Source organism: Bubalus bubalis, chromosome 12 (assembly GCF_019923935.1).
Source record: "Bubalus bubalis isolate 160015118507 breed Murrah chromosome 12, NDDB_SH_1, whole genome shotgun sequence".
Classification (NCBI taxonomy): Eukaryota; Metazoa; Chordata; class Mammalia; order Artiodactyla; family Bovidae; genus Bubalus; species Bubalus bubalis.
In genome coordinates, this window is record NC_059168.1 from 6,405,564 (window position 1) to 6,427,960 (window position 22,397).

The window sequence follows — 22,397 nt, forward strand, 5'->3', positions numbered from 1 at the left end:
CCTTTGTCCCGGGCGCGCCCCCCTCCGGCCCCGCGTGCGGTCGCCGCCCGGGCCCCACCCCTGCTGGAGATTCGCGCGGCTCCCCGCGCCCCCCGCCCTGCCGCCTCCGGGCGCGAGCGCGCTTCCGCCCGCTTTTCCTGCCAGAGGAGGAAAGGGGGAGCTGTTCGCTCTCCTCCGAGTGCGATTTCGGTGTCCCGTGTCTCCTCCTCCCGCGCCGCCGCCGCCCCCGCCCCCCGCTCATCTTTGTCTGGCGGCCTCGCGCTCCGGGCTCCACACTCGGCGGCGCCGCGGCCCCTGCTCCGGGCCGCTAGTGCAGGCGCGCGCGGGGCGCGGGGCCCGGGCCTGAGGCGCGGGCGACGCCCGGGGGCCTGCCGGCCACCCCGGCCATGGAGTGAGCGCCGCCGCCGCCGCCCGCCCGCGCTTGCCCCGCCCGCCGCCCCCGGCCTCGCCCGCGGGCCCGCGCCGCCGGCCGGGCCTCCGACGCCCAGAAACACGCCGGAGACCTACTGATCGTGGCCGATCCGCGGAGGCAGAAAGGGAAGATGGCGAACGACTCCCCTGCCAAAAGTCTGGTGGACATAGACCTGTCCTCCCTGCGGGTGAGTGGCGGCCCGGGAACACTCGGGCGCGGGGCGCGGGGCGCGCGGGGACCCGGGGCCGCGCCCTGGCCGCCCGGGCGCTCGGGCGCCGCCGCGGGAAGAACCGCGGGCACGGCGGCCCCTTTGTCTGCCCGCGTGGACGGGTGCGGGGGCCCCCGGGGCGCGACCCTTCGCCGGCGCCGCTGCAGCCCGAAACCCCCGGCCCCCGGATCGCGGCCCTTGGGCTCCGGCGACCCCACTGCGCGAAGCCCACCGCTGGGGTCGCCGCCCTTTCTCTCCGGCTGCCCTGCTTCTTTATTCATTGTTGTGCTGCTTTCCGACGCTCACCCCTCCCCTCTTTCTCCTCCAGGATCCGGCGGGGATTTTCGAGCTGGTGGAAGTGGTGGGAAATGGCACCTACGGACAAGTCTATAAGGTCGGTGCGGGCGCCTCCTTTGTTTCCCGGGGACGGGTTGAAACTTCTGGTCCGGGGGCGCGGGGGGATGGACACGCCGCCGCCCGGAGGCCACGCCGCGCGGCTGAAGTTGGGAGAGGGGGCTCGCCTCGCCGTCCCGCTGTTTTTTAGCCGAGTTTATATTCACACTGGCCTGAAAAGACCTCATTTCCTGGCTCTCAGATAAGGAAATAACGCTCCACTCTCAGGCATGCACTTCCATAAAATGGGAAAGCGTTGTGTTTTTTTTGTTTTTTTGTTTTTTTGCATCAGACAGCCTACATGTCCCCTCACCGCCGCCCCCCCCACCCCGTTTTTCCCAGATGTGGCCTTCGGAGTTGGTGTGTTCATTAAAATTCAGAATAGGCAGGCCTCGCCTGTGATTATCCCAAAGCACTGCCTTCTCCTCCTTGAGAATTGTCTTCGTGTTGCCCCGTTTGAATGCTCGCCGGGAGTCCAGGGAGCGGAGTTTGCTGATACCTGGTTCTGCTTTATCACCAGCATACGTTCTACCGATGGGCGCATATTTTGGGGAACAGGGGAGGGCTGTGTGTTTGGGTAGCAGGAGCAGGAAGAATTACAGGGTGAGGATTATACAGTCTGAATTCCAGGAATAACCTGTTTGACAGGTGTGTAATTGAAACAGAAATGAGACAGAGCTCAGGAGTGGCGAGGGTGCCCAGATTTCACACCTACCCCAGGTCTTTTTCTCTCTCTTTTTTTAACATGATCTCCCCCCACCCCCACCCCCCAATCCCTTCAAACTAACAATTCGGAGACTCTGAGTGGGCCCTGAGTAATAGGCACCTGATGAGACTAAGGGTGTTGCTGGTTTTGTTCAGTGCACACTGTGGAGATTACCCAGAGCTCTGGCTAATGGAGGCAGGGCCCTTGAATGTTTGAAACAGAACGTGAAATTCTCCCTGTTCTGATTTGTTTCTTATTACTGAAGGCTCTCTCCAAGTTATCTGTGTCCCACCGGGGGTGTTCCATAGCTGTTCCCTGTTTTCTAGTTGGATTGGGATAGGAAAAAAAAAAATCTTATGAAGCAGGGCTTTGTGGTCCGCTGTGAAGAATTGTCATTGTCTGGTGAAAAGTGGAGGAGGGGGGTGTTGGAAGCTGACTGTAGACATTTTCTTCGGCCAAATTAAGTGTGGATCCCATTGTCCCTTTTTCTGCTTTGTGAATAGGGTTTATCTATCCACAGCCCCAACTTTCCCCCGATCCCGGCCGTGTACTGGCCTGTGGTCTGAACTGGACGGAGTCCGTCTTTTTAGGTGATCTCAAGTGAATCAGCATGTGTTCTGTTGGCTAACAGTTGGGGCCAGGGCCAGGTTTTTGAATTTGAAAGAGAGCCCTGTTAAGCTCGGCCTGCCGGGCTCAACTGAATTTGGAAGCTTTTGGAAAGTTTTGGAAACGGTCGTGTTGCAACTCCCTGAGTAGCCTGCTAACTGGCTCCGAGACCCTCCCCAGCCTCAGCGTTTGTTTAAGCACTGGTCGGTTTTTCCTGACCGAGTTTTATTGGCCAGGTCCGAGTGGTGACCATCTTCGTCCCAGTGAGTTAGCCAGGGCTTGTTTTTGACCTGGTTACACAGAAGTTGGATTGTTTGGGTCTTCAAGGGTCAGCACGAACGTGAAGGCTGGTGGAAGTAGACCAGAAGCTGTTCTTGTTTTTAAACTGTAAGAGAAAAAGAGAGTGAACCGTGGATGTGTCTTCATGGGTTTAGGAGCTGGGGGTTCTTAACGGGAGCAGCTGGGGCAGGTTCACTCCCAGGGTTTCCCCTGCTCCTTCCCTCTGGTTCCACACTCTCCCCCCAAGCTTTTGGGATCGATTTGCTAAGCACCAGGTTTGGGAAGCCGTTGGGATTGGGCAATAACAGGCTCTCTGGCTCTCTCCTTACAAAGTACAATTGAGAAGAAATTCTCAAATTATGCAAAGCCGAGGAAACTATAGGAAATCTGTGCCACAATGGCCTGCAGTCTGAAGCAGGAGCACGACGGGAGCTTTTGCTCGCTTGCAGTTGTTTTATTATTACAGAGAATTTGAAACAGACACCGGAGAGAGAGGGAGATGAAGAGGCAAGCACCGGCCTCACAGTGACCAGCACGTGACTGATCTGGTTTTCTCTGCTGTCCTTCCTCCCACCTCCATTATCTTCACACAAAACTCAGATGCCATTTCCCCATAAATACTTCAGTTGGTGTGTTTTTTTTTTTTTTTTTTTTTTTTTTTAGGTAGTCTCCATGCTCTTCTCATACCAAAAAAAAAACCACGAATTCCTTCCTAGCACATGTTCAGTTTTTTTTTTAATTGAAGTCTGGTTGATTCCCAATGCTGCGCTGGTTTCAGGTGTACAGAAAGATGATTCAGTTATGTGTGTATATATGTATGTACGTAAATATTTTTTTCCAGATTCTTTTCCCTTGTAGATCATTACAGAATATTGCATTACCTGTGCTATGTACTAGGTTCTCATTAGCTGTCTATTTTATGGATAGTAATGTGTATATGTTAACCCCAAACTCCCTAATGTATCCCCCATCTCTGCTTTGGTAACCATGTTTGTTTCAGATGTTGAGCGCTAAATTTTCCTGATCGTCTCATATATGTTTTCTTACTCTCATGATAAAGTCTTTCATATTTTTGAACTGACCCTGGGAGGTGGAGAGAGCAGAAACTGCTAACATCTCCATTTTCCCCCTCCCTTTGTTGTTGTTTCAAGAACCATTTGCATCATGCCTAGAAGCGTGTTTAGGGTTTCTGCTGGTATGATTTGCATACAGTGGTTTTGTGATTAGATTATTGACACTCTAGCATTTGTTTACTCTTCCTGAACTTCCATCAGTGTGACTAGTGTCAGAGTTTGGAAATTAAAAGAACAATTTTAGGTGAAACACCTGTAAGCTGAGCAACCTGTAGGCCTAGTTTATTTCATTGTTATATTTTCTGTTTTTTTTTTTTTTTCTGTGAACTCTTTTAGTGATTAGTGGTTGCTTGTTTTTAGAAGATTGTGTTTACATGAAGTGAATGAGTTGAGAGAGGGAGTTTGCTGAGTTTTGAGATGTTCTATGAAAATGGCTTTCTTGGGGAGTTTAGAATTTTCTCCATTCCTGACTAAAATGGTATAGTTGAACAGTACATGACTTTGTTTTTAAAAAAGGATGTGAGACATAGGCTGTATTCTATTTAGAGAAACTTAGTTTTTGCTTTAGGTTTTTGAGTGATCATAGGGAAGGATACTTATAAATTAAAAAGGGGAAAACATTGTGAATTTCTGTTTGCAGGGTTTCATTCAGAGTACCATAAATTTATAAAAGAAGTGTCTGTAACATGTTCCTGTGCCTGTCGAGTAGTGAATGTAGTAGATGTAGTGAATTTTAATTATTGTCATCAAAAGGGGATGGTGATAATGGGAAGAATCCAAGTCAGGATTGATAGATCGAAGTTCATTTTTGTGTCATTGGAGTTTGTTAGTTTTAAATTTGGCTGGCTGTGTTTCTTTTCTTGGGATAGCTACTCTTATTTTGCTTTTTGTGTGCATTCAGTGGCCAGTGGTCCAAAATGTCTTGGCTAAAGACAGGAAAATCCTGCACCGGCGAGGCCTGGGGGGTGGGGGTGGGGTGAGGGGGTGGTTAGGGAGCTGAGAATCCAGCAGCCCCCTTGCCTGGAGTCAGGGCTTCCTCACTGGAGGGACGGATGAGCATCTTGACTTTGACCCTGTCCTGGGCTGGAGGCCTTGAAGGTTGAGGAGGAGGCTCCTCCAGGCCTGAGGATGGGGAGTAGAGTTAACCTGAGAGTTGGCTACCTGTTAGGCGCTGTGCTGGTGCCGTCCCCCTCTTTTATTGAAAGTGGGGTATGTGTGGCCAAAGGTGACCCTCTGGGAGTGGTAGGAGGGCTAGGGAGTGGTGGGCATCTGGAGGAGGGTTTATTCCTGTTGATGTTGAGGACGCCCCTCATTCCTTGGCATCAAGGATCCACTGGAAGTTTGGGGGTCTCTGAGAATAGGAGGCTGGCTCAGATGAGATTTGGAGAAGGAGAAGGTGAGATGGTTGGCCTGGGTCAGCAGTGCAGGGGAGAGGAGGGGAAGGCCAGGCCTGGGCAGGGAGGGCATCAGAGAAGAGAGTTGGAATGAGTATTTGGGCTTCCTTCTTTGATCAATTTACTCCATGTCTGCAAGCTTTGGTGTGGTCCTTTACATGGGTCCGCTGTTTGCCCGCTGGATGACAAGGAGCCTTGGGATTTTTGAAAGTGCTGAAATTGCTTTCGATTGCTCAGCAATAAAAGTGCCATGTAAATCGTGTAGCTTTAAAAAATCATCAGTGTAACATTTTGGAGCAGGCACTTAAACTTTTGTTGTGGGGGTGGGTTTCTGCAAGTGTTACCTTGTCAGGATAGCGACTCTTGCTCTTAATTGAGGTGAAGACATTCACTGGGGCACAATGAACTTTGTAGAACTGCATGTTTTCCTTAAGAGGAGGGTTGATCAGCTTCTGAGTGGCATGTACAGACTTGTTCAGAGGCACAGAGTTCTTCCTGCTGGTAAGATTCTGGGCCTGGGTTGAAGGGAGGCGGAGAGGACACACACAGGCGAGTGGCTCTCTTAGAAAATAATTATCAACCCGAACTTCCAAAAACTGTTTTGAAATGAAACTAAATCAGGAATGTCAAAAGTCTTGCAGAAAAGCCAACCATCAGATGACACCCTGCTGATGATAGGTTTTTTTTAAACTCCTTATTGTTTGAAACTTTGTAATACAGTGTTTATTTCTGTAGCTTGCAGACTTGTATTTTGTCTCCCCCCCCCCTTAATGGATCTCAGATATATCTGTTTCTGTGTATTGACATCATCCAAAAATATTATCCGGGGGCCCTTTTGGTACAATGTGTGTGTTCATAGATTTTTGTGGACTGACCCTGGAAAAGCAAAGATGATTTTTGGAAAAACAGATCCTACTTTGGAAGTAATGAGCAGGTGTGCTAAACCAAGGAATAAGGTGTTTGTTTCATCCCTAGGGAACAAAAAAAAAACTATAAACTAAAATGCATTTTAACCTAAAGGTGGATGCTTTGACACATGCACTTCATATATGGTCTTTTATTTTGTTACTTCTCTTTCTTAGTAAATATATACTTTCATCTTGTTATGAATAGTAGCTTGAGGCAAGGTATAAATCCAGAATTGGTTAAGAAAAGGGCAAAAAATGCAAGTTTGCAAGCCGAAGGGCTGCCTGCCCTCAGAGCTGTTGGGCATGCTCTGTCTCTAGGCTGCGCTGACTTTAGGGTGCCTGTGCTTCTCATCGTTAGCAACAGTGCTTTCCGCTGTCTCTGTTCTGATGACTTACATTGGCAGACAGCAGTGCATACAGATTATCTCGCAAGTGCACGACTTGCAGACCCAGGTGGCCCGGGTACCAAACGGGACTGTTGCCCAGAGTGCAGCACTGGAAGCTTCACTCTCTATCTTATAAAGGAAAATGTGCAAGAGTGCAGACCAAGAATTGATGGTAGTGGAGTCAGGAACTTAATCCGCACTGGGTTCTCAAAATCGAACACTGCCTGTTTAGAACTTTTTGTGATGATTTTAATGGTCGAAACAATTTTAGGTCGTCACCTTACTGTTTGAAAATCAGGGTTTTAAAAACTTTATTTCTCCCACAAGTAGCTAGATATTTAGCTAGTGGATCGCAGGTCATCTTAAAAGTACTTGCGAATAATTGCTGTAAATATTTAGTATAAACAGATTTTTTGTGAATTCAGGTTGGTTTTAATACCGCTCTGAATTATCAGTGTTAACATATTAAAAAGCTGTGTTGAACGTTTAATTTGGGACCTGATTTTCATCGGAACATGATTATCAGGGGGTAGAGATTCCCAAGTACTTTTAGAAGATTCTGTTTACAGTTATTAATATTTTGGGCTCATAACATGACAACACAAGAATTGAATCATCAGGATACATTTGTCGGTCACAACTGAACAACGACATTTTTCGGACTTAGGGGAAGGATGGTGAGGAAGAGAATGGAGACCAGGGCAACGTTAATGTCACCGGTGACCAGCGTGGTGGCTGAACGAATGGTCTCAGGTTTTTATGATACTCTGTTAGGAGGCTGGCTCAATAATAAACGTCAGCTGGCATCGTTCACAAGCAGAGTGCACGATGTATTGGCAAGCGCTGAGTTGCACGGCACTGTTTTCTGTAAAAATTTCAAAAGGAAGGACCAAATGGTAAGTTTTAGAACTTCTCAGCTTTTAAAACCTGGGATCTTAGAAACTGACATCTGTGTAGCATCATGAGGAACTTGGAGCTAATTTCGGGAGACAGGTTAACCATACGGGGCTGGTGTCCTGCCTCTCAGGGCACTCACTGCCCTGCAGCCCGAGCTGGGCCCTGCCTGATGGTCAGGGTCTGCGCACGGTGCAGGCAGAGCGTTCACCCTCCAGGAGCACAGGGAAGACAGGGTGGACACCGTGTGCCAGACGTGTGACATCCTGAGACGGCTCTGTCTCCCCAGGCCTGCACCCAGACACAGCCCATGCACCCAACCCCAGCTTTCCAGCCTCCACAGGGCTTGGGCCATAAAATACGGTACCAACTAGACAAGGAAAGAGACAGAAAATCAGGTACAGAAAATACCATCCCGAATCTTTTTTTTTAAAATTTAGTTTATTGGAGTATAGTTGATTCTACAATGTTGTGTTAATTTCTGCTGTATAGCAGAGTGATTCAGTTTTATAAATATATAATACACATCCTTTTTCATATTATATACACATTCTTTTCCATTATGGTTTATTATAGCGTATTTAATATAGTTCCCTGTGGTATATAAAGTACTACTATTTAAGGTCCTACAAAGATAAACAGTTTCAAAACTTAGAGTTGTCCTATTCCAAGATGCTTTTAGTTGATCCATCTGAAATTGACTGCCGTATTTTTAAATTATATGCTTGCATGGCTTTTTCTTGGTTTATTAGTTTTGTAGACTTAACTGACTTCTAGAGACGGTAGTTACGGTTTTTGAACTACTGTTGTGATCTTTTGTGAAGAATTAGCTGTTATACCTGCCCGCCTCCCTTAAATGAGTATATCATAATTTGGGGTTAAAATGATAATTGCATTATACCGCTTATCTCTGAGCCAAGTAGTCTAATAGGATTCTGTTTTCTGTTTTAAACACTTGAAAAGTTACATCAAATGCCTAGCAGAGTTAAGCTTTTACCAACAGTTTTTTTTTTAAAACACTTAAGTATGACAAATGACTTATTGTTTCAGATAACTTATTTTTTGTTGTGTGTCCAGCTCTTTGTGACCCTGTGGACTGCAGTATGCCAGGCTTCCCTGTCCTTCACTATCTCTTGGAGTTTGCTCAGATTCATCTCTATTGAGTGGGTGATACCATCCAACCATTTCATCCTCTGATGCCTGCTTCTCCTTTGGCCATCAAGCTTTCCCAACATCAGAGTCAGAGTCTTTTCCAATGAGTCAGCTCTTCACATCAGGTGGCCAAGGTATCCGAGTTTCAGCTTCTGTCCTTCCAATGAATATTCAGGATTGATTTCCTTTAGGATTGACTGGTTTGATCTCCTTACTGTCTGAGGGACTCTCTAGAGTCTTCTCTAGTACCACAATTAGAAAGCATCCACTTTTCGGTGCTCAGCCTTCTTTATGGTCTAACTCTCACATCTGTACATGAGTACTGGAAAAACCATAGCCTTGACGATACGGACCTTTGTTGGCAAAGTGATGTCTCTGCTTTTTAATACGCCATCTAGATTTGTTATAGCTTTCCTTCCAAGGAGCCTATAGACTCACTTTTTTCTCCCTGGAGGGGAGCTGTTCAGGTATACGTGCCCCAACTTTGGTGTGTCATAGCTCTGGTCCCGGACCATCTATTTCCTGGATACCGCAGCCTTTTTTTGTTTTTGGTTTACTGCCTTAACTTTCCTGAAGCACATCCTCCAGGTGCAAAACTTTTGTCTTTGGAGAGCTGAAAATGTTTGCATTCTACCTTTGCATGGGATTTATATATTAGCTGGTGGAAAATACTGTTGGCTGGAAATCCACTTTTCTCTTGGGAGTTTTGAAGACACTGCTCTTCTATTTGAGTGTGACCTGTTGTAACTTCTTTGGGGAAGCTTTTAGGATATTCTCTTTATTCCTGATGTTCTTAGATTTTGTGGTTGTTGTGTATTGTCGTTCACTGTTCCAAGAGCTTGGTTAATTCTTTTCATTAGGAGCTGCCCTTTTCTTCTGGGAAATTTTTCTTTTTTCCCCCCTCCACATTCCCAGCCTTCTCTTTCTGAAAGTCCTATTAGTCACCTCTTTGATTTATTTTCTTATCTTTTCCTCTATTATGTAGTTTTCAGTCTTTTTTGTCCTACTATTATGAAATGCCTTTGACTTTCCATTTCAATGTTTCTATTGAATTTTAAGCCTTGTCATATTTTTAATTTATGAGAAGGCCTTTTACACAGGTTTTTTTTTTTTTTTTGTAAACTGCATCTGTTCTTTCTTGGATTTATTTCTTATCTCTCTTAGGGTGTTGAGTGTAGATATTTTTGGTTGGTTGGTTTTCTTGAGCTCCTGTATTATTTTCCCTTTTCCTCCAGATTTCATTTTTATTATTTGTTTATTTGGGTCTCTGTCTATTCGTGTGTGTGTATTCTTTTTCAGATTCTTTTCCCTGATTGATTATTATAAAGTATTGAGTATCGTTTCTTGTGCTATATATTGGCTATCTGTTTTATGTGTAGTAATGTGTATACGTCATCCCAGCCTCGTAAGTTATTGCCGTTGCTCCACACCGGCCTCGTCCAACAGGTTTGTTCCTTTAACCAGCTCTATTGAGGTACATTTTATGTATTCTGGGGTTCACCCGCCGCACGCCTGCATCTCAGGCATCTTTGGTAACGTGCTGAGTGGCGTGACTGTTACCACAAGTCAGCGTTCAGCATGTCCCTTGCCCTCGCAAGGTCCCCCCTCCCCTTTCACAGTGAACCCCCCTGTTCCATCCCAGGGCCCCAGACAACCGCCCACCTATTTTCTGTCTATAATTTGCCCTTTTTGAACATCGTGTATAAATAAAACCATGCCGCATGTGGTCGCTGGTGTGTGCTTCCTTTCTCTTCGCACGATGTTTCAAGGTTCGTCCCGCTGCTGAGCGTGGTGGTGTGCCCCTTTGGCAGGATGGCATTCAGGCTGCGGACAGGCTGTGTTCTGTCCACCGGTTTGCCAGCTGACGGACGTCGCAGTTGTTCCTAGGTTTTGGCTGTTGGGAGGAGCGCCTTCTGCAGGTGTCTGAGCCTGGCCTCTGAGATGCTTCCCGAAGAGCTCCACCTGGAGCCTTCCGCAGAAGAAGAGAGGGGGCGTTAGTCTGCCCGGGTCTCCTGCCTCGTTGTCAGCATAACTCATCACCTCCTGGTTCTGATGACCCAGCCCCTTCCCTTGAAACCATTACCTTTCCCGCCCTCTGTGTTAGTCATCACTGTTAAGTTTAGCTCATTCCTTTAAGCATGAAGAGTTTCTTATCACTGTAAAGATACACTGTGCACTATCAGTGAGGTCAGTGGTATCGGGAACTAGACCAAACCAGTTCTTCCTTCTCACATGTGTTGGGGGATTCCCTTGTCCAGAGCCAGCCATTTGCCATGTGATGCTGAAGACTGGAGTTTTCCTTTATTTCAGACAGAAACCATTGACTCACCAGGATTTTAAAAAACATAACAAAATCTATTATCCTTGGTCAGAAGGGTGTATATGAAGTTAAAGAAATGATTTGTTGCATTTTGTGGGGGAATACAGGACTTCCCAGGTGGCTCAGTGGTAAAGAATCCGCCTGCCAATGCAGAACATGCAGGAGTCATGGGTTTGATCCCTGGGTCGGGAAGATCCCCTGGAGAAAGAGGAAATGGCAACCCACTCCAGTATTTCCAGTATTCTTGCCTGGAACATCCCACGGGCAGAGGAGCCTGGTGGGCTATGGTTCATGGGGTTGTGAAGACTTGGATGTGATTAAGCATGTGCGTGCGCACACACACACATGGGGTTGGGGGGCATACAGTTACTCATTTGATTATCCTCAAGTGTACCTTTTCGGGTATTTTTTCATCTTTCACTCTAAAGAACTCTTATGCTATCTTTTATTAGAGACTTGAATGCATTCAGGTCAAATCTAAATTTAATAGGAGGGTACTTTTGGAAAATTCTTGTACTTAGAGCTTTCAATCTTACCTGCTTATGATGCTGACAGTCCAGAGAGGGTTGCAGAGAGTCAGACATGCCCGAGCACACACACGTAGATAGTAATAGAATGCTGTTAATGGGGACTTCCCCGGTGGTCCACTGGTTAAGAATCCATGCTTCCACCCTAGGGGCAAGGATTCGATCCCTGGTCGGGGAACCAAGATCCTGCATGCTGTGTGTTGTGGGCAAAAAAAGAAAAGAGAGTACTGTTGGCAGTCAGAACCTACGCCACATCAGCGACTCTGGGACCCTCTGTGTAACTGCGAGGTGGTTTGCTGACTATTCAGTTGGGAAGTCTCAGGTCAAAGACTAAGTGTTACCCTGGTCAGGTCTGTGCATCCAAGGGACATAGGACTTACTGGGCCCCGAGTCAGGCAGTGAGGACGGCCAGGGGTTGAGGATGTGCACTCAGGTGGTGCAGGCTTTTCTGGCTGTATTCATTCACCTGCGGGGGGCCTGCCTGCTGTTTTAGGGCCTTTCCTGTTTGAACCTGGCGAGTGAGAATACCTCAGTTTTCTCTCTGTGTGTCTCCTTCTCTTAATTCCCAGAACAGACTTGTAGATGTTCAGCTCTTTATTCTTCCTGACTTGTGGGCTTAGCGTCTGTGCGGTGTGTTGCTGTTTGTGAGAGATCTGAGCCTGCTTTGCTAGCAGCAGCCCTTTAGCTCTTGCCCTATTGCTGGCTGTGGACATGGTGTGCCAGGCACCGTGCCGGGCTCCTTCTTGGTTTTGTTCAGTCGCTCAGTTGTGTCTGACTCTTTGCGACCCCATGGACTACAGCACTCCAGGCTTTCCTGTCCTTCTTTGTCTCCCGGAATTTGCTCAAACTCATGTCTGTTGAGTTGGTGATGACATCCAGCCTCTCCTTTTCTGTTGCCGCCTTCTCCTCTGGCCCTCAATCTTTCCCAGCATCAGGGTCTTTTCTAATGAGTTGGCTCTTCACATCAGGTGGCCAAAATACAGCATCTGTCCTTCCAATGAATATTCAGGGTTGATCTCCTTTAGGACTGACTAGTATGATCTCCTTGCTGTCCAAGGGACTCTCAAGAGTCTTCTCCCAACACCACAGTTCAAGAGCATCAATTCTTTGGTGCTCAGCCTTCTCTATGGTCCACGTCTGTATGGACCTTCTTGGTGGCAATGAACAAGAAAAGTGTTCAGTGCGCCATCGGGCAGCAGGTGGCCCTCAGTTTGAGGCGGGTGATGTGGCCGGTGGGAAAGAGCAGGGGGCCGTGGGAGCCTATTACTAAGCTAGATCTGATAGAGTAGACATTGTGATATACGGTGACGCTTTATGATTTAAATTCTGTCTCTGGCTGAGGCAGAGAAGGGTGAGGAGCCTTGGAGGTGATGACTCATCGGCCTGGTTAATGGAATAGAGATAAGAGGGTGTGTCCCATTGATTATGGTAATTCCGGCCCTTTCTGCTTTCCCGGAGCACTTGTCTCTTTGGAGACCTTGCGTCCTCTGTCCGCTGCTCTTGTGGTGTCTGGACTGTGCCGAGTTAGCAGCTCTCCGTGGAGCCCTCCTCAGCACCCCCATGGGGAGTAGGGTGGGGAGGGCGTGCTTGTCAGACCTCGGGGTGCCCTGTGAGCAACCTGCGGCGCTCATATTTGGAGATGAGGGACATCTTCTGTCATTTTTTTCGCCTCATCTGTGTTGTAGTAGGGCTTCCCTGGTAGCTCAGCTGATAAAGAATCCGCCTGCAATGCATGAGGCCCCGGTTTGATTCCTGGGTCGGGAAGATTCACTGGAGAAGGGATAGGCTACCCACTCCAGTATTCTTGGGCTTCCCTGGTGGCTCAGCTATTAAAGGCTCCGCCTGCAATGTGGGAGACCTGGGTTTGGTTTCTTGGGATGGGAAGATCCCCTGGAGAAGGGAAAGGCTACCCACTCCAGTATTCTGGCCTGATGAAGTCCATGAACTGTTTCACGGGGTTGCAAAGAATTAGACACAGCTGAGTGACTTTCTCTTTCACTGTGTTGTAGTATGTATTGGTACTTCATTTCTTTTTGTTGCAGAATAACATTCCATTGAATGTAAGTACTAGTTTTATTTATTATTCAGTGGAGGGTCTTGTGGACTGTTTCTACTTTTGTTCAATTAGGAATACTGCTGCTGTGAACACTTGTGTACAAGTTTTTGTATAGACTGCTTTCATTTTCTTGGTTGTCTGTCTAGGAGGAGAATTGCTTTTTCTGTCACGTTAACTCTCACCTTTAGAGAAACTGCTAGTTTTCCAAAGCAGCTGGACCGTTCAGCATTCCCACCAGCAGTGTATGAAGGTTCCAGTTTCTGTACCTCCTTACCATACTTGTAATTATCTAATTATCTATTTGATTAGAGCCATCCTAGTGGTATTTCATTTTAGTGGTTTAGATTGTTTTTCTTTGATAACTAATAATGTAAGCATCTTTTCACATGCTTGTTCGTCATTTGAATATATTAGGAGAAATGGTATTCATATCCTTTGGACATGTTTAAATTGTGTTTTTTGTTTTTTAAAGGTTTTCGTTTCTAAGAATTCTTTATGTATTCTGGATACATGTCTTTTGCCAGATGTATGAGTTGCAAAGATTTTCTCCCATTCTGTGAACTGACTTTTTGGTTTCTTGATGATGTACTTGGAAGCGCAGAAGTGTTTTTCATTTTGCTAAAGCTCAGCTTACTGTCTCTTTTGCTTTGGTGTGCTCGTGGTGTCATATCCAAGAACCTACTGCCTAAGCTAAGATTATTGAAGATTTCCTCTTATGTTTTCCTTTGAAACTTCATAGTTTTGACTCTTATGGTTAGCTGTTTGATCTACTTTGAATTAATTTTGTGTAGATTCTGAAGTAGGGGTGCAGCTTCATTCATTTGCATGTGGATATCCGGTGGCCCAGCACCGTTTGTTGAAAGGACTAATTCCTTTTCCATTCAGTTGTTTTGATACACATGTCAAAAACCCATTGACCTTAAATGTGAGCATTTCTGAACTTTTTTTCCCTTATTTAAATTTCTGAACTCTGAATTCCATTCCACTCCATCCTCTTGATCTCTGTATTTATCCTGTTGCCAGGGCCACACAGTTTTGATTACGGCAGCTTTGTGGAAGGTTTGGAAATTGGGAAGAGTGAGGAGTAGTCCTCCAAGCTGTTCTTGAAAAGGACTACTGAATTTCTGTGGCACATACTTTCAAGATGCTTTTCTGGCACTTGACAAAAGTTCTGTCGGTTAGGACTTACTCCTCTCATGATGGAAGATCTATTGTTTTGCAGACTAATGTGTTCACCTCCTCAGTTGTGCCCAACTCTTTGTGACCCCATAGAATGTAGCCCGCCAGGCTCCTCTGTCTATGGAATTCTCCAGGCCAGAATGCTGGAGCAGGTTGCCATTTCCTACTCCAGGGGATCTTCCTGATCCAGGGATCGAACCCGTGTCTCTTGTGTCTCTTGCATTTGCAGGCAAATTCTTTACCAATCAGATCACAGACAGTTCCCACCCCATCCCCCAGTATTGGTGAGAGAACATCTAGAGATACTCTCAGTTCCTCCTGCAAATGCCTTAAGGAATGACTTGATAATGTCACTGATTCTTTCAAAACCTTTATAAATTAAGTACCATACAGTACAGCAGAGGGGAAAAAAAAAAAAAGAGGCAAGGAAATGGAACCACACCAAGCTGTCTAGATATGAAATAGCTCTCCCTAGATTATTTTATCATCTCTTACAAAATTTTCAATGTGGAGAATTTCACTGTAGAAAGTCTATTCCAGATATGTACAAGTATATACTTAGGTAACATACCTATCATTATCAGAAGCATAGAGAACTATGTTTCTTAAGGAAGATCAAAGACTCTGGCCCTGAAACACTAAGAATAGTTTGCCTTGAACCTCAAGGGTTGATGAATGAAAAATGTCTGTTACAGCAGAATCTTTGGTATGCCTAAAATATGTCATCTAAGAGGAAAAAATGTGCATTGCTAGTGAAGTATTTCAGTTTGAATGATAAATGAAGAAGTTCCTACCTCCCATCACCAGGAGTAACAAATACCCAAGGATCTTTCCATTGCAATTACAGTCTGGAAACTCAGCTGGCCTTGGGACAGAGCAGGTTGTTGAAAATCTTCAGGGCCTTACTCATACATGAGTGCAGATAAATCTCAAATCTAACCCAGTGCGGTGCTCTAAGAAACTGTAGTGACTTCAAGGCACTTTGGAAATCTGATGGTGCTGTGTAAATGCTACATAATGGTCTTGTCAGATTTAGTTTAACACTTACTATTCTTATACTCTCAAAACATAGTTTTTAACTTTTTAAACTGCTTGTTTATAAATAACTAGCAAAAGAGGAACTACCCAGAACACATTTCACCCATGCAACCTGCTCAGACTAAATTACAGGGAAGGGAGCTTTTGCTAAAATGCATTTCCTCTACTTGTGAAGAAACTGTTGAGAAATGAACTTTAACTCTGAGAAGATTATGCCATCTCGTACAACATGTTTTGGGCTTCCCTGGTGGCTCAGTCAGTAAAGAGTCTGCCTGCAAGGCAGGGGATCCAGGTTCAATCCCTGGGTTGGGAAGATCCTCTGGAGAAGGAAATGGCAACCCATTCCAGTATTCTTGCCTGGAGAATTCCAAGACAGAGGAGCCTGGTGGGCTACAATCCATGGGGTCACTAACAGTCAGACATGACTGAGTGATAACACACACACACAATGTATTTATACTTAATGGTTGTAATTATCTTACATTTCAAATGAGCCCCTCTTCCCCCCAAAACAGTTTAAGAAATATATTCCTCAACCGTCTTCTGTAATTAATCAAAGAAATGTGCTTTCATCAGCAAATTGTGCGAAAACTATGAAGTTCATCACTGATATCAGTCAACCCTGAATAAGCATGGAAATTAGGCATTTATGGCATTAGTGCCCTTATAAGAAGAAGAGACCAGGGACATCCCTGGTGGTCCAGTGGCTAAGATTCCACACTCCCAATTCAGAGGGTCTGGGTTTGATCCCTGGTCAGGGAACTAGATCCCACATCCCACAACTAAAGATACTGCATGCTGAAACTACAATCTGGTGTAGACACATAAATAAAAATGTAAAAATCTTCATTTTACAAAAAATGTCTAATCAGTAATTGCAGTGTTATCAGCTGAGAGTTAGGAGTTTCATCTGTGTGTTTGAATGGATGATAATAGGAAAAGGGTAAGTCAAGTCATGGGGCTTCCCTGGTAGCTCAGATGGTTAAGAATCTGCCTGCAATGCAGGGGACCTGGGTTTGATCCCTAGGTTGGGAAGATGCCCTGGAGAAGTCAGTTATATGTCAGCTTTGGTTTTAGGTGGTCAGATGCCTGGATTCATATATGGCAACACGAGACCAGCTTTACTTAGCTCAGCAGGAAATGAGAGTGGGGCCTGGAGGAAACCATGCGTCTCCGGCATGTACTTTGCAAGCCTCTCATTGGTGTTGAGGAGAGTAAGTGAAGTGTACTTCCTTCCCTAAAATGCTGATGATGAAGTGGAAATAAGATCTATATACAGGTGAACTAACCAGATTGTGTCTGATGTTTACATGTCAGAAGATGGAATTTGGAGTGAGTTCCAGTTCTCAGGAAGAATAAAACAAATGATGAGATTTGAGGGTTGAGTGCCAGAGATTAAGGTTCTCCCACATGACGCTTAATTTCTTTATGTGGATTGCTTTTTCATGTCAGTGGGTCACACAATGGGGCAATGTCCAGGGTGCTTGAGAGCTGAGGGTATTCTGCACACTGATTTTGGTAGGTTTAGGGAAGAATCAGGATGTGCTGAGCCCAGCGAGGACTCCTTAGACTTTGCTCTAGAAATGTGACTGTATAAATGAATGGGAATGTGCAGATGAACACTCACAAGAGAAAACAGGTTGGACATTGGAGACTGGACGGATCTGTGGGAGTTTTGGAACCGATATGATTTATTTGAGTTAGTAAAGAGAGGGGCCATCTTGGTGGTATGTTAAAAAGATAATTGCCCTCTTGAGTACTGACTCCATGAGATCTTTTGTGTATATATATATATTTCTTAATTTTAATCCTTATTTCACATGTGAATAATATGTAAGGTTAAATAATTTGCCTACAGTCACATAGCTAGCAGGCAGTGGAGAAACTGAGTGTTAAGGCTTTTCAGTTGACTTAAGTTTAGCACTTACCCATTTTCCAGGCTGTTTCCCAGAGTATTGGCAGGTTGATTCGATAGGCAAGGTGTGACCAGGTGGGAAGGCGTGGGGCCTTGGAATCCCAGTGGGATGAGGGACGGATGGGAGTTGGGCAGGGGTTGAGAGGCAGAGGGGGCAGAGGTTGCCAGCCCTGAAGGCCCCCCCCCCCAACCCTGGTTTTCTGTGCCTCCTTTATTGCTGTTGTTCAGTCACTAAGTCGTGTCCAGTTCTTTGCGGCCCCATGGACTGCAGCACGCCACGCTTCCCTGTCCTTCGCTATCTCCCTCAGTTTGCTCAAACTCTTGTGCATTGAGGTGGTGATGCCATCCAACCATCTCATCCTCTGTCACCCTCTTCTCCTCCCACCTTCAATCTTTCCCAATCTTTCCCAGCATCAGGGTTTTTTCAGTGAGTCAGCTCTTTGCATCAGGTGGCCAAAGTATTGGAGCTTCAACATCAGTCCTTCCGGTGAATATTCAGGGTTGATTCCCTTTAGGATTGACTGGTTTGATCTCCTTTGGTGCTTTTCAACCTTTTTTTGGAAAAAAAAAAAAAAAAAAAAAAAAATAAATAAATAAATTTTTTTTTATTTGATTGCACCGACATTATTTGTGGCAGGTGGAATCTAGTTCCCTGACTGGGGAGCCAGTTCCCAGACCAGCATCGAACCCAGGCCCTCTGCATTGGAAGCGCAAAGTCTTAGCCACTGGACCACCAGGGAAGTCCTGGTGCTTCTCAACCTTTAAGGTGCACTTGAGTCAGCTGGGGAGCTTGTTAAAACGCAGGTTGTCATCCAGCTGTCTGGGATGGGGCCTGGGAGGGTCTGTGTGTCTAAAATGCTTCCTGGTGATGCTATAGTGGTTTTGCACTTGGCTTACTAAGGACCTAGAAAGAGGTTCCAGGGGGAAGTCTTGGGAGGCAGCTGACTTAGACCGACCTTTCATTGGAACACAGCTGTTAGGGTGGCCTGGTCGGGCGGGGATTCTGTCTGATCTGTGTGGTGTCACGTGTCTTGTGTTGTGGTTTTGTGAAGGGACCTTGGGCTTTGAGCATCACAGAATGTGGAGGTAGAGAAGGTTGCTAGAGATTCTGCCTCCTGACCCCGTGGGTGACAGGTGAGCGCAGTGAGGGATCTTGGGGCCTGGTCAGGACTAGGGTGCCCCTCCCCCCCACCTCGGGCGCTTCCTTTCCGTCTGTCTGGGTTGAAGGCAGTGCAGTGGGGCGCTGCCCCACCCATCCGGTTTGGTGATTTGGTGACATGATGAAAGGCAGAATAGGAAACCGATGATGGTTCTCACTCTATTTCAGTTTGTAGCGAGCTTCCTGACACAACAGTTAAGTGTTTCAGAGGGTGAGTGAATAGAGGGGAGAGCCAAGTTTCTGGATGAGGTGGTCATGGAGTGGCCGGCGGCTGGGATCGTGCCGGAGCCCTGGTGCTGGTTCCTGGTTAATGTAGACCCGATGGTGGGGGCCGCGGAGCCTGGCAGGAGCCTGCCAGACAGCAGCTGGGTTCTGACTTGGGCTGGGGCAGGTGTGACTATAATCAAGTGGAGAGCTGGAGAGAGACCTGCTCTTGATCACGTGCTCTTGCAGAACTGGGGAGCAGGCAGCAGACTGTGTCCTCTGCCTGTCGGTCGTTGGAACAGAGGGCAGGTCGCTGGAGGGAGGGTGGGCAGAGTGTGGAGATGTAAAATGCTGTGCAGAGAGAAACGGGAGAAGTGGGCGGAGCGATGTGTGGCTTGGTAGTCTTTAGGTGTGGGTCTTTTGTGGGGCCTGTGGGTGAGGCCAGTGGTTTTTATGCTGATGTCTCAGAATCGTATTCATAAGATGTTACTGGGCTGGCCAAAAAGTTCATTAGGTTTTTTCCATGAGATGCTGCAGAAAAACCCAAATGAACTTTTTGGCCAACACAGTAGTTCTGGGAAGAACCTGAGGCAGCCTGTAGTTCTGTTGGCCCAGAAAACCCCACCGAAGGACCCTGAGAGGTGCGGGGCACAGGGGCTCACAGTAGGAGAGGCGGACAGGCCGAGGGGGAGGTTGCCATAAAGGACGTTGACCTTTTTTGCCTAAAATGGCTTGTTGCCACTCTCACTCTTACTGATTAAAAAACAAAACAAAACACACTTTTGCGGAGTGCCTGTTACACGCAGGCACTGCCGTAAACGTGGCTCTTGCTGTCATTTTCCTTTGACTTTTGGATGGTGCTTCCTGAAAATTCAGGGATGCAGGCTCATGAATTCAGTCATCTTTTGTGACTGTTTGCTTAATATAAGAATAATTACTACAATTGTCTTAGGCTTTAATTTGGAAAGCAAGTGGAATTATTGCCGAATTTCTGGTTTTGGCAGGATTAATAGCATATTTTGCAGTCTGCTGCATCAGGCTGGTCTTTAGAGACCATTTTTTAAAAAAATTTAAATTTATTTATTTTAATTGGAGGCTAATTACTTTACAATATTGTATTGGTTTTGCCATACATCAGCATGAATCTGCCACGAGTGTACACGTGTTCCCCATCCTGAACCCCCCTCCCACCTCCCTCCCCATACCATCCCTCTGGGTCATCCCAGTGCACCAGCCCCAAGCTTCCTGTATCCTGCATTGAACCTGGACTGGGGATTCGTTTCTTATATGATATTATACATGTTTCAATGTCATTCTCCCAACTCATCCCCCCCTCCCTCTCCCACAGAGTCCAAAAGAGTGTTCTATACATCTGTGTCTCTTTTGCTGTAGAGACAATTTTTATTACTCGATTTTTCTGTGAGGCACATTAATAAAAGCCATGTTTAAAATTCTGTCCTTTGAAAGCTTGGTGCTCTAGGTGGATTGTCTTTAGCACTAATCGCAGGGGCTTTCTTACCACGAATTCAGCAATCTCAGCATCTAAAAAGCACAGAAGTAACTCTTCCATTTTACAGATGTGTGCTCAGCACTCAGTTGTGTCCGACTCTTTGTGACCCCCATGGACTGGGGCTCGCCAGGCTGCTCTCTCCATGGGATTTCCCAGCAAGAATACTGGAGTGGGTTACCGTTCTCTTCTCCAGGAGATCTTCTCAACCCAGGGATTGAACCTGCCATTCTTTACCACTGAGCTACTGGGGCTTCTCTTATGGTTCTCTTGTTGTTACTGAAGTTCGTTTATAATAACTCACTGCAGGGGAACACAGGGCTTCCCTGGTGGTTCTTATGGTAAAGATTCTGCCTACAGTGCAGGAGACCAGGGTTTGATCCCCGGGTTGGGAAGATCCCCAGGAGGAGGAAATGGCAACCCACTCCAGTATTCTTGCCTGGAGAATCCCATGGACAGAGGAGCCTGGTGGGCTACAGTCTGTGGGGTCGTAAAGAGTTGGACACAACTGAGCGACTAACACTTTCAGGGGAACACACAGTTCAGTAGATTGTGGAAATCTGATTATTAGCTGTTTGAGAGAAAAAAGTAAAGCAAAGTCTGATTTTTTTCCCCCCTTCAACCCATTATCCACCGCCTCCCTGCCCCCCGCCCCCCCATCCCCTGGATGAGAAGTTCATGAATTACTGTTAATTTTCTGACTAGCTTAGTTTTCAACTGTGTTATGTTGGAGTTCCTCCCTTTGGGAGTTTGCTATTGATTTCTGTGGTTTATGTAGACGTCTCTCCTCATAGCTGTGACTTTATATGTATTAATATCAGTGCCTTTATTATTATTATTTTTTTTAATTTTATTTTATTTTTAAACTTAACATAACTGTATTAGATTTGCCAAATATCAAAATGAATCCGCCGCAGGTACACATGTGTTCCCCATCCTGAACCCTCCTCCCTCCCCATTCCATCCCTCTGGGTCGTCCCAGTGCACCAGCCCCAAGCATCCAGTATCGTGCATCGAACCTGGACTGGCAACTCATTTCATACATGATATTTTACATGTTTCAATGCATATCAGTGCCTTTATTTGAGGGTATTTCTGGAGGGTGCCTGTTCTGTTTCTGGGGGAAGAGCTGTGGAGTCTCTGGAATAAAAAGGTTTCAGAACCAGCCATTTCCTGCCCACGTTCTCTGTGATCCATGAGATGGGCTTGAGCTTGCGTGCACCCAGCCTTAACACAGTGGTGGACGTGGACCCATCTTATCTGAGGATGTTGCCCCATGTTTTTTGTGTATAATAAGCATCTTGTATAAACTAACATACGAGTAGTTGTAAATACCTGTAGTAGACATGAAGTAAATGAAGATGTTCAGTTGTATATAGTAAGAAAAATAGGCTTTGGATCAGCAGACAGCATGGGTCAGGCAGATGATGATCTGCTTTTTTGCACAGCCTCTCAGGACTCCTAGAATCACCATTTCTGTTTTGAGGGGGCGATGCCTGCAGCAGCGTGCGCCCTGTGTGGCTGGTGTGCCTTCTGTGTGGACCCCTCACCCGGAGGGTGCAGCCTTCAGGCTTCAAAGCTTCACGGCATTAACTACTTATTGCTAAATTCTCTGTTGTCAGCCCTGTTCTGTTCTCAGCTTAGTTGGGAGAGGTTGAGAAGGAAGCAGTAAGTTGCCATGACGGTGTCAGATGGGCTTAGTGGCGAAAGGGCCCTGAGCTAGCCTGTGCCTCTCCCTCCCCTCCGCCTTCAGAAAGCCCTCCCCAGCACAGTGTCCTGGCTGGCCCCTGGTCCTCATTCCTGGCCAAGTCAGGGTCCGGAGCTCACGGTCGCTGTCGTGTGCATCACTTATGGTTGGAGATGGGGGCTAGTGTTTTCTTCTCTGCAGCCTCTGCCCTGGTGAGTGATGACTGACTGGCCAGGTGATGGAATCCTCATTCCTGTGTCCCAAGGGCTCCTTAACATTAGACTGGGCATCTTCAGTCCTTCCAGCGCTCTTCGTGTGTCTGTGCGTCCCTTGTAGGGATGATGGCTCTGAATGTGTTCCAGTGGATCACGACCTCGGTGACGCCCATGGTGCT

General features: G+C 46.5%; 1 protein-coding gene and 1 non-coding gene across 50 annotated transcripts in view; one reads left to right on the forward strand and one right to left on the reverse strand.

Annotated features, from left to right (window-relative positions):
• The first annotated feature begins 462 nt into the window (after positions 1-462).
• The window catches only part of MAP4K4 (mitogen-activated protein kinase kinase kinase kinase 4), a 149,771-nt gene continuing 127,836 nt past the window's right edge, over positions 463-22,397 (forward strand). For all 49 annotated transcript variants that reach the window (XM_025260724.3, XM_025260729.3, XM_025260737.3 and 46 more), the window contains exons 1-2: positions 463-599; positions 949-1,014. In XM_025260724.3, the coding sequence (XP_025116509.1) occupies positions 543-599; positions 949-1,014 (123 nt within the window). In that variant the 5' untranslated portion in view covers positions 463-542. The remainder of the gene's footprint in view (positions 600-948; positions 1,015-22,397) is intronic.
• On the reverse strand, positions 18,095-18,186 carry TRNAG-UCC. The gene has a single exon. It is a non-coding gene; the product is annotated as a tRNA-Gly (tRNA).